The 16,428-nt window shown below is 41.5% G+C and overlaps 1 protein-coding gene across 20 annotated transcripts in view; it reads right to left on the bottom strand.

Moving 5' to 3' along the window:
* Positions 1–535: 535 nt before the first annotated feature.
* The window catches only part of TCF4 (transcription factor 4), a 331,867-nt gene continuing 315,974 nt past the window's right edge, over positions 536–16,428 (bottom strand). For 7 of the 20 annotated variants that reach the window (XM_054583699.1, XM_054583704.1, XM_054583703.1 and 4 more), the window contains 5 exons: positions 7,392–7,527; positions 5,635–5,797; positions 2,145–2,374; positions 1,526–1,665; positions 540–1,337 (listed from right to left, as the gene is read on the bottom strand). In XM_054583699.1, coding sequence (XP_054439674.1) covers positions 1,529–1,665; positions 2,145–2,374; positions 5,635–5,797; positions 7,392–7,527 — 666 coding nt within the window. In that variant the 3' untranslated portion in view covers positions 540–1,337; positions 1,526–1,528. Of the gene's footprint in view, positions 1,338–1,525; positions 1,666–2,144; positions 2,375–5,634; positions 5,798–7,391; positions 7,528–16,428 lie in introns of all 20 variants that reach the window. The other 13 variants (XM_054583700.1, XM_054583690.1, XM_054583691.1 and 10 more) reach the window with 7 other exon arrangements.

Here is a 16,428-nt window from a genome sequence, read left to right on the forward strand (position 1 = left end):
AAATCAAGAAAGCAACAAAATCAATCAGCTCTGTCACACTACTTGCAATTTTCTCATTTTAATGGTTTTTGAACTTTACTTGTTTTTTTTGTTTTTGTTTTTTTCCAAAAATCTGACCATGTATTCAGAAACGCCTCACTGCACACTACTTCGGCTACACATGTAGGTAACACTTTAATCATTTTGTTAAATCACAGCCACTTTGATTATGTTATGTTTCCGATGATATAAACATTGGAAGGCACAGTGGTAACATTGTAGCATTCTAACCTTGTACCTCTGAAAATCCCAGAATAGGGTCACAAATGCAACATTACAATTCAGACAAACTCTTTTTTGCCATGTCTTAGTAATGCTGCTTGTAATATCTACACATGATGTGACTTTTAAGTCCTGTGTTCCCAAAAGACTGGAGAAACAACTTTCTACTTATTTATGAATGAAAAGCAACATCAGGGTCAGCATTTCATCCTGCACCGCCCCTCCGGAAGCAGAGTTGGCACTACAGGTTACAATAACAAACCGGGAAGAAAGGACAGAAGTAAGACCAAAAAAAAAAAAAAATCCATATTTACAGTAAAATCTTTCTTTTAAAAAAGTTAATCAGTACTATTTTTTTTACAGGAGAAAAAAGTCTGAAACAAATGAACAAAAGCTTACCATAGTCACTAAATTTTTAATATATATTTATATATATATTTATATATATATTTGTCATAGGTCTATAAGATCCATCTGTTCCTCCTACCCTAAGGAATGGCTAATGTCATCACTTTGCTGTCATCAGGACGTTTGCTGGTTTTGTTACGAGGGCAGCCGAGCTTCCCTTATTCACTATCCAGTAATTATAAACACTAGCTGACTTGAATACCAACAAAAACGTTCATGTAGTTTTCTTCAGAAGTACACTTTTTCATTATTGCAAGTTTACAATTTTTAAATTAAATATTTTTTTCAGACTTACAAATTAATTATATTTTTTTTTTTCCAAAAGAAGTTTAGGCACAAATGCATTGTTCCACAGTGTGGAAAGATTGCCATTCAGTCTCTGGGCCGCGTCCCAGCCTGCACACGCTGCTTTGCACGTTCTGAATGATATGTTAAAGAGAGTCATCCTGCAAGTTGCACTTTTTTTCTTTCTTTTTTTTTTTGTTTGTTTTTCGGTTTTTTGATAATTGGGAATGCTGAAACCTCTTGCGTCTGCGATTCATAACTACTCAGACTTGTCTTATATTACAAAAAAAGGGGTTAAGGAGAAGTGTTTATGTGGGCTTAAGATAATACAGCTGTTAAGGAAGTGGTCTCTTGTATTAATGAAGCAATGTGGCAACTTGGACCTGCGAAGAAAAAAAAAAGGAGGAAAATTAGTTAACACATTGATAACAGAACAGATAAATGTTTTATTTACAAAACCTTTTTGTTAAGGGGAAAATCTGTTAATTTGGGGAAAATGTGACCATTCTGGCCACTGCCCTGGCGGGAGTAACAAAGGGAGGATGTCAGACGCAGCTGAAAGCACACTTGCCCTTTACATCTGTCCCATGTGATTCGACGCGTCTCCCATTCCAGGGTGGGGGCCCGCCAAGGACAGCGGGGGCGGCTCCGAGGACACCTTCTCTTCCTCCCTTCTTTTCAGACACGCGGCTTTCGGGTTCAGATTCCTTTCTGTGGAAGAGGAGCGCAGGCACTTAGTGAACGCCCAGGCAGCCGGCGGCGGGCGGAGGTGCTCTGCCGATGGCCCCCGCTCGCAGTGTTTACACTACGGGACAAAGGCCGGCTCGCAAGTGTGCACCGCGGAGACTCCTGTGCTCAGTCACCAGGAGAAGCTGAACTGCATGGAGCACCTGCAGAGCCACTTTACAGTGTAACAAAGTGGGAAATGCAAATATACTAAGCTCCGCCGACTGACAGCCCACAGGGAAGCATTGTATCGTGGCCTCCATTGGGAAGAAGCCTGTAAACCTAACTACAGGAGAAAGGGGAGCTGCCTTATAGGTTTACATATGCTCTGCAATGGACGTAATTATTCTGAATGATGTTTACTAGTGTCCTATCAGCTCCTGCTCAAGGCAGGAGAGCCCGTCAGGGCCCCCTCCCCTCGGTGAGACAGAGGCTTCTGCAGGGAGCCGCCAGCTTGCACTGACCTCGGACCTGCTGCTCCAGGCTGAGGATGACAGCCACGGCCTGGTGCAGGATCAGGAGCTTGGTCTGGGGCTTGTCACTCTTGAGGTGGAGCTGCACCATGCGGCCGAGCTCCTTGAAAGCCTCGTTGATGTCGCGGACCCGCAGGCGCTCGCGGGCGTTGTTGGCCATCCTCCGCTCCTTCTCGCGCTCTGCCTTCTGCTCCGGTGTCAGGTCCTCATCATCGTTATTGCTGCGGGACAAAAGGGATGCGACATTTTCTAATGGTGTGGGGGAAAAGACGGTGTCTTTATTACTTCTGTTTTCTTCCACCTCAAGCTCTTGTCCTTGGTAGAACTGTCCAAGCACTTGAGCCTGGGCTTGCTTTAGATGGCTGTCACCGTCCCTAGATAGTAAACCCAAAGCAAACAGGAGAGGTTACAAAGTTAGGGCCCAGGGTGCGTCCATCCTAACGTAGGAGGGCAAAAGGCTCCGCTCTGCAAAGCAGGCCACGGTCAACTTCGGCTGAAGTCACACTGCCTGACCACAATTCAGAAAGAATTTTAGACTGAAGCTTTTTCTTTTTTTTTAAACTTTCATACCATGACATCTGAAACTGAAGGAAAATAAGTGACTGTAAAACATTTTGATAGGTCAAAATTAACATGGTGCAGCTACACAGGAGTAAGAAGAAAGTCCTGTCTTGAAGACACCAGAGAAATGGGAGTGCAGACTTTTGTCCCGGTCTCACCATTAATTTGTGTGAAAGGCCTGGTCATTCTATCGAATGTATCTGAATCTCATTTCCTCCATGGATTACATAAAAAGATAAGAAAAACATGATCTCCATGGCCTTTAATATGATGGATGTGTATGATCCCAGAAACAAGTTAGGGGAAACCTGAGTTGACATGAGCCATAGAAAACAAACAAAACAAAACAGAAACCAAAGATCTACTGGTTAGATCTTTCAACTCATTGTGAGTTGAAAATGAAGCCAAAAAGCTAGTCTCTGACTGTAAGAGCAGGAATATTACATGATTCACATTGAAGGCACGGTTGGACTCTGTAGAGTCTGGAAAGGCGAGACTACTTCTGTTTGTGGGTGTCATGCTGACAAATTAGAAGAAACGTTTGAATGGAGGGCAGATAGGCTGATGAGCCATCTGGAAAGAATATCATATAAGGAAGGTTTCACAGAATCAGGGCTTCAAACTTTTCATGGGCGATTATGTAAAAAAGAGAGGCGTGGGAGATGTCTTGTTTCAGGAAGGCAGAACAGAAAGAAGAACTCTGAGCGAAACAGTTTGATTTAACATGAGCAAGAGAGTTTTGGGGCATGAGTGAGATGAAAAATAAAATAAACTTCAGCAAAAGTAAAAGGTTCTCCATTATAAGAAACAATATGGAAGGAGACCATCTGCAAGGATGTTAACCTAGAGATTTAGGCATTGATCTAAAGAACCATGAAGGTTGACCTCTAGTTTAAAATCCCATGAATCTGAAATGGTCACAAGAAAAGATATTAATCACAACACTTTGGAGCTGCAGAACATGCGCGAAGTTATCTAGTCAATTAATGAAGTTGGCTTAAAATACATGGCTCCAAATCTTCTACTTTGGAGAATCTTTTGGTAACTTCCGAATTGCAGTAAGGATCAACTATGGTAGAGGGGCCCCAACAAATCAAAAGTGGAAGGAAGTGATATTCTTGGGCTGTAAGCACATGCTGCACAGAGAGATGACCTACATAAGCCAAGAACACATGTACGGGAGGGGAGGAGGGAGACACCAAAGGAAGATGCTGTAAGACTTGGCTCATCTCCCCAAAGGTTAAACTCTCTTCCAGATGGGACTGTCTGCTGTGGATGCGTGCTAGCGCACATACAACGGAGATGAACCAGTCAGAAAAGGCTCTGACATCTGATCCTCCTGACTTCCTCTGCTGATCCTTCTCTCCTTCACCCACGACCTCTGCTGATGCCAAGGAAATCAAGGTAACTGTTAATTCACGTCCACATTCCACTACACCAATAAGATGTAGTAAGTGAAAAGAGAACAGAGTCAAGTTTCTGCTGGGCCTGTCCTGAAGTTAAAAATTTGGGGTAACATTTTTATATATCAAACATGTGCCATACCTTTGGAAGAGTGGGCCTGAAAATGGCAATAGTTTTCCAAAGGTATCCAGGCGAATGGCTAATTAGAATTGGTTGTGCAAATAAAACTGCCTGGATTGGAAAAGCACTGCCTTATAACACAGTTTTGGAGGCGTAAGTAAATGTCACAACAGTGACCTTTTAAAATAAGAAGGTCCTTAACAGGAAGTTAAAATGTTGTCCTGAAACTTTAAAGGATCCACTAATATGCATAAGTTACGGCCACTACTTACGTGACCAAGAACTGGCTGAGTTAACAGAGAAGATGGTAATCATGTGAGAGCCCCTCCTTGGGACTTCTCACCCATGTGGCCAAGAGTCAGGAAGCCGTGGTGATGGTGGGAGGTATAGGCTGGAAGGTTTTGGCAGTTTTGGAACTTGTGGTGGGATATGTAATAAAATTTATCTCAATAGTTATGAAGGCAATATGAAAATGTGGATGTTCTTAATTCCTACCGGACACTAGATACAACCCTGAGCACAAGAGCCTTTAAAAGGAAGGTGTACTCAGCCCTGTCTGGGTAGCTCAGTTGGTTAGTGTTACCCCCATATGCCAAGATTGCAGGGTTGATCCCCGATCAGGGCACATATAAGAAGGAACAATGAATGCATAAGTAGGTGAAATCAAAACTGATGCTTATTTCTCGCTCTCTCTCAAATCAATTTTTAAAATATCTTTCTTTAAAAAATAAAAAAAGGAAGGTTTATTCTGAGTACATTTAATTTGCAAATCAAAAAAATCCAGGGGAATTGACATAAAGCATGTGGGTGCCACGGTGTTCAAAAACCACCTGATTATCAGATTAAAGTTCAAGGACAGAGGTTCTAATTTAAAGACGCTGAATGCTGTATTTAAGAAAACCAACCAGAAGACATTTCCTGCAGTGGATGTTCTACAGGAGGGAGGATAGGGAGAAAAACAATTAGCAATTTAGGTGTTGCATATATATATCTCTCTCTCTCAACATGTTTAGGATAAATCATTTTTTGCTCTTTTAAGATAAGTAAAACATTACAGTTGCATATATATAAATTGAGATTTCAATATCACAAATTTCTCTTTTTAAAAATATTTTGGAAAAAACATTTCTGACCAAATTTGTGGAATAAGTATCAGTTGCAATTTGCTTTTACTGTGTGTAATTAGCACTGGATCCAAATTCATAACTGCAAAGGCATTTCAGGCATCGCTAGAGTACAGACAGGTATCTTAAACGATACGCTAGTACCTCTAGAACAGGCCTTTTGTTTTAATTTTACCTGCCAGGAAAAAACTGAATAGTTTCTTCCTGTTCTGTTCACTTCATCAAAGTCCAATAAAGGAATTAAATGAAGCGACAGTATTATATACTGTTACCTAGATCTTGACCTAGTAATTGATTTGATATCCTTCTTGTCGTCATCTAATTTCTTGTCCTCGGAAGATTTCGTGTCTTGCAGGTTCTCATCGCCCTCCTCGTCGGACTTGATTTCCGAGCTGCCGGAGGACACGCTCTGGCCCTGCAGTCCCGGGGGCATGCCTGCAGGGAAACGGAGGCAGCTGACATTTCCACGGACGACTTGGGGTGTAAACACACACCCCCCCGCCCCCAGGCTGCGGAGCTGCCAGCCACACAACTCACACGGCTGAACTGTGATCCTTCTGGCATTTTGTGTGTGTGTGTGTGCTACCTGGCGAAGTTTCAAAAATGCACCTGCGGAAACAAGTTTTCTCTTCATTGGCTCTGAGGTTAAATTCTATTTTGCAATCTTTTGGAGTAGATGGTAATTTCACTGTCTACAAAACATCAACTTAATTGCAATGAAAATCATAATCATGAAAATCACACACCTCAATGTTCTGATTAAGAACCCAAGTAAATATCAGCTATTATATTGAGTTTCTTCCATATGCAATGATTTAATAGAAAAATGTCCTTAAAATATAATTCCCACGGAGTACACGAAATATGTGCAGTCAAGACTTCAATAGATACCCTAATGATATTCTGAAATTAGGCTTCTCTTATCCTCAAAGAATAATCAGCATTTAAAAAACCGATGCCTATGGAAAGCAGATAGCTGCTCAAAGAAGAAATTTCTAGCTTTAGCATAGATCACAATACAGTTTAAAACTTGACCCTAATGTAATCATTTGTTTCTCAGGTAAGAAGCATGTTGAATATTACTCCCTATTTGTAATCTGGGTGGTCTAGGACCTTGTCATTCAAAATTGGGTTCATGGGTCAGGAGCATCCTTACCACCAGGGAGCCCATTAGAAATGCAGACTCTCACACCTATTGAATCAGAATCTGCACTTTAACAACACCACATGCTTACACATATTAAAGTTTAAGGAGCATTGATCTAGGATAGAGAAAGAAAAACCAAAGGCTTGTTACAAGATCTGCCGCCTTATTACTACTCAAATAAAAATGGGGAGGCATACCCATATATAATTAACACTCAGATTAGTACAATGTGAAAGAATGCTTATACATACTCCTGTACCAGTGTTACCATTTTTATGCTAAGCGTGAGGGGAATGAGGTGTTATTTGTCCCCTCACCACCTGGTCAGCCAGCCATACAGGGAGCAGGGCACCTGGGTCTTGCGCCACAGCACGATCTCCTGGGGCCAGGAAAGGCCCTTTGCGGTCAGTGGCCTGAGGCGGTCATTACAGGCCTAGATGACTCGATACCGAAAATCATCCAGGTTCCATTTTTTTAATGTACCTATATTTCCTTCAATCTTCAACAACAAAAACAATTTCCTTCCTTTCTATTCATTTGGAAATACCATTTTCAAGCTACAACTAACCACATTAGAGAACCTGAATGAGTAAAATGGGGAAATGGCTAAAATAAAATTTCCTCTCATCAGCCTGTTGTCTCATTCCCTGCTGAAACAGTACCAGGATTTCAGAGGATGTTTGAGAAAACAGCTACTGAAGAAACACAATTTGCGGGCTCCGTTGTAAATCCTTTCCCATTTACTTACCATTTTTGTACCAAATTTGAGTCTTGGTTGTCTGCCAGCACTTCCTGAGGGATGAGCGCCAAGTGAGATGGGGATCAACACTGGCTCTATTGTTGTTTAAGTGAGGCCAGAAGTGCCCTCAGAGGCGGACCTACCTCGGTAAGGGTCCTGGGGTGGGTTCAAATCAGGGGAAGTTGCAGACTGGACCGGAAGCTGTGGAACTGGAACCTGGTTTGGCACAAGAGAATGGTTGCCTCTGAGGGCCACGCCATCTTCACGATGGGCCCCAACCTGCAAGGTGAGAGGAACCACAGAGTTTAGTGGGAACCAGCTATTTCCTGGGATAGCCAGGACCTGAGGAAGACTGGCCTTTGAAACACAAAACTCCCAAATGCATTTCACTAGAGGGCGCTGAAGGACCGCACAGACACCTATAGAACCCTGCAAAACACTTAACACTCCATAAGATGCCGCGCTGTACGTTCAGTGACAAACATGGCAGAGTAGCTCAGGCAGGTAAAACGTCAAATTGTCTCCCAGGGTGCTGCAGTGGAGCGCACTGATTCGTACCCATCTGTCTTCTATCATGTCCGCCAACAGATCTGACAATTATCTTAATGCCCATATGCTTAATTGTGGGCTTCTCAATTCCCCCATTGCTATCGGAAATCCTACAGGAATTTCAATTTGGCATTCGACTTTCATTTCAGGGGATAAGATTCTCAGGCCTGCCATTTTTTTTCCATAATGCCAGCTAAGCCTCTGACAGCGGAAGCTACAGCAGTATGGGACATAGCCCCTGCTCGGTACAAATATAATAAAATGTCACCTGGCTTTCCAAAACTGGCAGCCCATTCCAAATTAATGTTTACTGTATTTCATCAGCTGCTGAGTTCCAAATCCAAAGGGGGACCGTTTCTGCCAATGCCACCACACCGGAAAATGTACCAATAAAGGTTTTATTAAACACACCAGTAATGCCATCATTGCCATGCAAAGATGTTTGGACAGTTTTCCATTTTTTTTTTCCCACTATCCTCATCCTAGGAAGACACCATATTGTAAACACTCTTTATGCTTCCAAGAATAAAATTATAGCATACAGCATGATGACTTGGTCTGGAAAAAATACTGCTGAGCTTTTTATTAACAACTACTACCTACTCTGGGTCCAGCGATGGAGAGCTCATGGCATCGAGGCAGCAATTGCTGACTTTGTAGCGTGCGCCTTAAAGCAGAACCAGTAAGCTTTTGCAAACTAGGAGGAACCTGAGTAGTTGCATTTTCATTTGCATAGTTATTTTCTTAGCTTGTTGTTAGGTGAACACTTACACAGGACAATGAGTCTAATATTGGGAATATTTACCCATGACTTTCGATTGCTGTAAGTCAAAAACCTGATTTGTTTCCAATCCAAAATACAGAGCCACAAAGGTGAACCTTCATTCACTCTTTTGCTACCAAATGTTTTTAAAAAGAGTATTCTCAAGGAATGCAACAATTAGAATCTGACCTGACAACAGTAACATTCACAGAACTGAACACAGCCCATGCTAGCTGAAGGCAGCCTAGTGTAAAATCATCTCCTTTACACGCTCCAGAACAATACAGCAGAAAATAATTCAGGGGCAGGGAAAAGATCATGTAAATCACACTAATCGCCCAACTTCAAAATACAGCAAGACTGGTACACGATTTAAAAACTCGTGAGCATCAGGGAGTACGAAAGAATGTTGTAGCTAAGAGACGGGAGGAGCCCCGTGCCGTCTGCCACCTGTGTGCCTGTGTCCCTTCCGGGATTATTCTGAATGGTGGTTCTTCAGCTTCTCCGTGTGTGAAGCCCATGTGCTCAGAACTGACTCTCCCCCAAAGCGGTCCATTCCATTCGCACCACAAGTCTCCTCCCTGAACCCTCCCTCGCTGGTTCTGCTTTCAGCTGCTGGAGTCGAAGGACAAGCGCTGGCCCATCTCGCACACGGGGCCCCTCGGCCATGCCCCTCCTGGCTTCCGCCGGTGACGGAAGCCCGCCCTCTCACAGCCCATACCACTCCTTCAACCATTTCTCAATCCCTGTGGGAATAGGTTTTTATTTTTCCTTCCCAACAAAGACTGACAGCTGTTTTCCATTCAGGTTTGGGTTCGCCATTTTTATATTTGTGCATTTCCCAGACTGATTCAATCCATGATCATCCTTTCAATCTAAGATGTCAACTTGTAAGCATGAATTTTACAGGCCTTGATCAAATGGTAGCTCTTTAAGCCTGTCAGTCAATGTTAACCTAAATAATTACCTTGGTGCTGATTCATATTTATTGATATTCCCAGTGGATTTAATTTCTTGAATTTCCAGGGAAGATGGTTTTAAGTTGGAATCACAGATCTGAGCATTGTAGAGATGTATATTCCTTCTATTTTAGAATCATTCTATTAAAACATACAAGCCTTCTTTGTAGACATCTATGATATAACTTAAGGTTAATATTTTGCTTTTCACTTAAAACATACTCAGACATTGATCCTGCCATTTCTTTTTTTCCCTTCTGGGTCACATTCAGATTAGTTTTTACAAGAGGAAAAATGAACGCACACCAATTACCTTTATATTTTCTTTGCCTCAACTATTATGAAAGACAGTGTAACTGAGTGAAAAGAATACAATAATGAGAGTCAACAATAGCTAGATTCTAAGTATAGCTGGTTTCTTTAATATCTGTATAACCATAGATTAAGTTACTCAAATCCAAAATGGAGAAAATAATACTAGAAGTTTTGGAGAATAAGTCTTATATTTTTTGGAAGAAGGAGCAATATGCAAAACAACTGGTACACAGTAATTATAGATATTGTTATGTGTTCTAACTGAAAGTACTTGTATATTACATAACAATTAGGGTCTATATAAGTTCAAGAACACTCAGAACCCAATTACAATCATCTCTGCACTTTTGTCTCTATTTTGTTCATATCCATTCGATTTTAAATCGCTCTCCTGCACAATGGCAATAAAATCTTAAATGATATTATAGATATGTTTAAGAACATAGTTGTTCCAACTATGTTTTTGTTCAGATTTGAGCCATACATGTTATCTAATTTTATACATTTTATATAGATCATTTTAGATCATCTCAAGTAATACATACTTCCTTTATGGAAAGGACATAATTAAGGACAAAGTTATGCCTCATGTTGTAAGACCTCTCTTGTAAACTATGTGTATTCCAGGTCAAACCAATGACTGATGATAGGTTCAGATCCATGTGGTAATGAGCATGAGTCTCCAGGATCAATTCCATTGCTTCTGGCTATAAAATATTCTAATCTGAAGAATTAGCTTTGCCACAAACAGCATGTTTCCTTGACCACAAACACCAAGTCCTATTTACTTCTCTTCCAGAAACACCATTTCCAGAAAGACATAAAAGAAAGGAAAGAAAGACACCAGATGGCTTTGGGTGGTGGGCACACAATATACAGATGATATATTATAGAACTGTACCCCTGAAACCTATGTAATTGTATTAACTAATGTCACCCCAATGAATTCATTTAAAAAAAGATTTATCATGAAGGTTTCTGTAACTTAGGTTTTGGACTGGGCCAACTCTTGGGGCCACGAGTGATTCCAGCCTACCTCCTCCCTCTGACGGTACCTCGGTCTCTCGGGCTTCTGCCCCCTCCTGACTCCCGCCTGGCCTCTCCCTTCATGGTATCATGTAGAATATTCTTTCAGGTTCGGTATCTGCTGCTAACTCCCTCTCTGTCTTAGCATTTCTCAGTTCAGAGTGCGAGGCCACCTGATGGCTCAGTTCATCATTTTGAAGCAGACACGGACCATCCTTTTAATGGGCCTCCCTAGGATTGAGTGTCCCCACTCGTGGTCCGATGAGGTGCAAAGAGGAAGAAGAGGCCAGATCATGTGGTCTCAACACGCCTGCGCCTTCTGCGGCCCACAGATCACGGCTGTTATGTGTAAATATCTGAGTTACATTTCATCTTAGCTCAAGTTATAGTCAAATTGCAACACAGCTACTTAAATTCTCCAGTGTGAATTTATCATTGGGAATAACTAAATAACTTTAGAAGTGCATTATTTCTTTTGAATCTGTAAGCACCATGTAATTTTTAAATAACCTTACTTTCTGAGGAAAAGACTGATAAATCAGAAGCATGTTTAAATCACAGTATATAGAGTTTAAGGGCTTGGAGAGACTTGGAAACCACTTAGGCCAAATTCCTCCTTTGACAGAGAAGAAAGCTAAGGCTGGAAATGGTTAAGTGATTTAGTGAACATCTAGTTAGAGGATTAAAAGACAAGTTTTGAACTCAGAAAACTTAAAGCGTGGAACAATTTGGGTGTATGTACAGGGAGGGGCAAAGGTAGGTTTACAGTTGTTCATATGGAAAATAATACAGTAATTAATAAGTAATAATATAAGAATAAACTGTTTCATGTACTCACAACTATAAACCTACCTTTGCCCCACCCTGTATATATATTTAAGGGACAAAAGAGGTTTACTTCCTGTAACTTCTGTTTTAAAACTGTGTAGATACGTGTGTGTGTGTGTGTGCATGTATGTGTGTATATATATATGTGTATGTGTGTATATATATATATATGAGTTTGTGTGTATAGATACAGATATGGATATGAAAATCATTTTAATTTTCTTTATCATAGAGGAAAAAACCATTACAGTTCCCCAACTCAGGCCAAGACCAAAATGTCTAACTAAATTACAAAATTTAATATCTGCCACAACTCCTCCAACATAAGCAGATTTAAAAGATACGCAGCTTCAAATTACGTGGCTGTTGGCAAGGCTGTTTTTATGTGGAGATGCATCCAGCACCCTGGTAAATAGCCTGATCCTGATCCTCAAGCTAACAACAAACACCACAAACAAAAAAGACATTCAGTGTTTCTGCTCTCTTTGTTTCCAGGGAGTATTGTGAAAGTAATTATTCTGTTGTATTTAAGAGGCCTATTTCATGGATGGGAAAATGTATTAAATTTCATTTGGCAGTTATTCAATCCTTGTTAATGTTATCTCCAGAGATAACAGCTTCAAAACAGGCTTTCAGACCCCAGTTCCTTCTCTTCTACCACAATCCTTCTAAAAGAGTGCAGGGCGTGACATTTAGGACACTTGTCATCAGTTTCTAGACCAAGTGATAATGACACAAAGCCAGATCTATGCTATTAGAAACATTTTGGTATCAACAAAATGAAAGTTTGTCATTAATGGCATCCGGTTCCAAATTTTTCCTTGGACACAGGTGATTTTTCAAAAGAACTGGACAAAGAAAAACGTTCTGGGAGCTTTTACTTTTCTCTCTTTTCTTTCTTTTCTTGTTTTGCCATATTCACGAAAAAAACAGTTGATGGGCTTTTACTGTAATTAGACACCCATTGACACAGAAAACAGTTTTGGTGTCTGTAACTGTAATCTCCCCATGAAATATCAATTATACATGACAGTTGTAGAGTGCTAGATTTCAGTTTCAATTATCTTGGCACATCTCTGTCATAGTAGAGGAGAGCAAACTTATTTTTCCAAATGTGCAAAAATACCTTTTAATCCAAAGGAGAATCTTTTAAAGTGGTGGGAAGGGGTCATGCCAACTTTTTTAATCGCTGATGGGTGCGGAGCCGGAAGCTTCCGCAAGGGCAGGAGGAGATGGAGACCATGAGAAACACCGTCAGGGGCACCAAGACTCTGTGGAAAACAAGGCTGACCTCTAATCATCTACTCTTTTGTGTGAAAAAGTTCTCACACCCAGGATACTTCTCAACCACAAATATAATGTCCAGTTTAAAAAATTATCAGAGTATATTTTTAATTCAAGTGAGTAAACATTTGAAGGACTTTTCACTCAAGTAGGATCTGGATTCAATTCCTTTGTCTGAGTCTTAATGTTGGGGAAATATTTAGTGGGAGAAGGCTTCGTAAATAAAGGTCTTCAGAACACCTATCCTCCCTGTCCCTGCCCCCCAGAAATCTCACAGCTTCACTTCCACTGGGCCTGAAATTTAAGGTAATTCCTTACTGGGCAGTTCTTGGAGATTTATTTAATGCTTATTTTCTCCAGAGGATAAGTCGCAAGAGAACTGAAACATGATCTAAATGACCTTAATCTTGGTAGTGCTGACTGGTCATGTGATCAGCGAGGCTGAAACTCCCATGATGTCCACTGAAATGGTTAAAGTGAATGAGTCTGTGATCTAGTTTGAGAGATGCAAATGGCTGTTATCTGATTTCGGTTCAGCTTTTTTTTCCCTTAACTCATGTGTTCCATCTATTAAAACTGTTTCATTTCTCCCCTCCGTACATCCACCCTTTGCCCCCGATTTTCTACCTCATTTTTCTACAGGGGAAACTGTAACCGGATGCACCCGCCAGGCAGGCACTGCAAGGGGTGGTTAACAGAGCCCCTTCCCTACCCCAGGCACAAGTTAAGTAGGGAACTAGTGAACCCATGCCTGGTGAAGGAGCCCATGGAGCAGAGAGCTCACGGTAAAGTTTCGCCGCTCCCTGGGAGCAGTTTCTTGGCTGAGGGTGAAGGAAAGGCAGGGGTCGCTGCGGCGCGAGCACACCTGTGAGTGCCCGATCGCGCGGCTGCCTCCCCACACAGCGCCCTGCGGCTCGTCCAGGAGGCCCTTCCGCACGGGTTCATCTTTCCCTGACTGGCTGCTATTTTTAAAATGCTTTTCTTATTATCCAAGTAACACATGCTTCGTATAAAATACTTGGAAAGGAAGTGGAAGTGTAAAGAAGCTTACTAAACAAATGAAACATTTCTTCCCCATCGCTTTCTAAATACTCACCTATTAAATGCCGTATTCTCTGCCCATCACTTGATCCCTTGCATCAGAGCTGCAGCATGGCTTTTCCTTAGTCTATGAATCAAGTGTAAGATCAATACCTATACTTGCGCGTCCTTCGCCTGGACACCCTAGGGCCATGCTACCTCCCCCCTGGTTTTGAATTCCTTAACGTCGTCAACCTTCAGCTGCCTTTCCGGCCCTCTCATCTGTGGGCTCACTCCCACACGACGAAGGCTCGGGCAAAGCAGCCCCTGCTCTGTCTCCCAGGGTCGGTTTGCCCGGCTCCGCCCGCCAGCCACTTCTCCCTCTCCGGCCCCACTGAGCGCCATCCTCAGACTCCTCCGGGGCTGCCTGGGCCTCCAGAAGGCTCACCGCCTCGCTGAGCTCGGGCAGGTGCTCTCCTGATCGCTCACTATGGGTGCTGCCCTCAAAACACACTCAAGGACACTGTTTCGCGTGGCAGGGCTTTCACTTCAATGAGTCGGTTTTGCTGCTGTTCGCAAAGCCTCCACGTCTTGAGATGCATGTGTCCCCTGGGCAAGGGCTGGGTGTAGAGGTCACTGTTAGAGGACTATAATATGAAATGTGCAATTACATGTTCCCTAATAGTAAATGATGACACAAATGACATGTGTTTGTGAGACTATTTATGAAACCTAACACCTTTCAGTATTGTAGAATAAACACGTAGCATATCTCTATCAATTAAGACACATTTCATTGAATTCGACAAATGCCTTTTGAATGTCTACTCTCTCTGTGGCTCTATTTAGGCACTTTTACAAAAAATAGACATAACCGTTACTTTATAAGCTCTTATGTTAATGGTGAAATAATATAATTACTTTATAAGGCAAATAAGATGAATGCCGTAAAGGGATACAAGGCCATGCAGGGCCTGGAAGGACGGGTGGAATCATGTCAGACTGAGAAACCAGGGGCTACTTCAAGAAGGCGGGAGGCACTGCAGATAGGTTTCTAGTGATGGGTAGCATTTTGATATAGATTATCTAAAAACATTTGCTAAAAACTGACATTTAACATTAATAGCATCTCAACTTTAAATCAAAATTACAATTTTAAATCGAAAAGTAGCATTATTTAGATCTGATATGTATAAGCAGCTAAGGATTGCATATTAATATTTTCATATTGTCATCAGACTACATATTTCAGACAAAAAGCAGATTTTTATGTATCCCTTTATAAACCTTGATGGCTCTGCTACAAAGTGAACAACATAGGGTATTTGGACACAAATGGTACCTCACTGTATGTGTGTATTATTGGCCCAAATGATTCACTCTTATTTAACTGCAATGGAGTCTTTCATCTCCCAATAATAGTTTCCATATGACCAGTGGCTCTGCTATAAAGAAGATCAAAAGGGAAAGAAAGGATTTAATAAAAGAAAATGACATTAAGAGTAGCATTAAATCTAGGAAAAAATACCAATATCCAACTCTTTTTTCTTGTTCCTTTTTTTGAATAAAGCTCCATAGAGTGCCTAAACAGCTTCCCCAATATGTCATGAAAAGGCATTTTATAAGCAGTAGGCATGTGCAAAACCCATTTGTGTGCGCCTCAGAGTGGCAAAGATTAAGCTGGGGGGAAGCGAGGAATGGGGGGTGGGGGAGGAACGCCCCATTTAGAGGCAGCCTGGAGAGCAGGTAACAGACCAAACAGCCAGCTTCACATTTACAGAGTATAGCGGAATGTGTCGGTGGCAGACGTCCATCCATTCCGTTCCTTTCCTGTTGTATTTAATGGAGATAGACTTTTTGGTAATCCAGAGTTTCTCAGAGAATCATAACATTGCTCAACTTGAGTACATGAGTTCTGAGAAAGGAAGTTTTTTTTGGCAATGCACAGTGACTTGATATGAAGAGCCAACTTCCCAAACAAATTTTCTTCTAGTTCTTAAAAAAAAAAAATTACAATGTTAATCTCTATTCCCGGCTGGATAAACAGCTGCTAATAACCTCCAGCTCCCAGGGGAGGAGGCTGTTTCCTTTCATCTTCAGACTGGTGGATATCTGAAGTGCACTGGATTTTAGTGATTCCACATGTTTCTTACTTTGCCTTTTTCAAAAGTGCTCCGGTGCTGGTCTTGCCAACTCAGGTTTCTTTTCTTCCTTTCCCTTAGATAGCATCCATAAACTCAAAACACGCACTGGGTAACGGGACTACTTATTTGAAATTGTAGTTCTTCTACGGTTGTTGTGTTTGAAGAGGAAATGCAAGTTCTTACAATATCTAAAGGAAGCTGAAGTCTTAGGCTTTTGCATTTGAAACCCTGTGAGGGAAATGACCATTCTGGTTTCTTTCATACTGAGCTAATTATTTACTCAAGGGTTGGC

Source organism: Pteronotus mesoamericanus, unplaced genomic scaffold, assembly GCF_021234165.1.
Source record: "Pteronotus mesoamericanus isolate MK-2021 breed Mesoamerican mustached bat unplaced genomic scaffold, CSHL_Meso_final contig_74, whole genome shotgun sequence".
NCBI classification, from domain to species: Eukaryota; Metazoa; Chordata; class Mammalia; order Chiroptera; family Mormoopidae; genus Pteronotus; species Pteronotus mesoamericanus.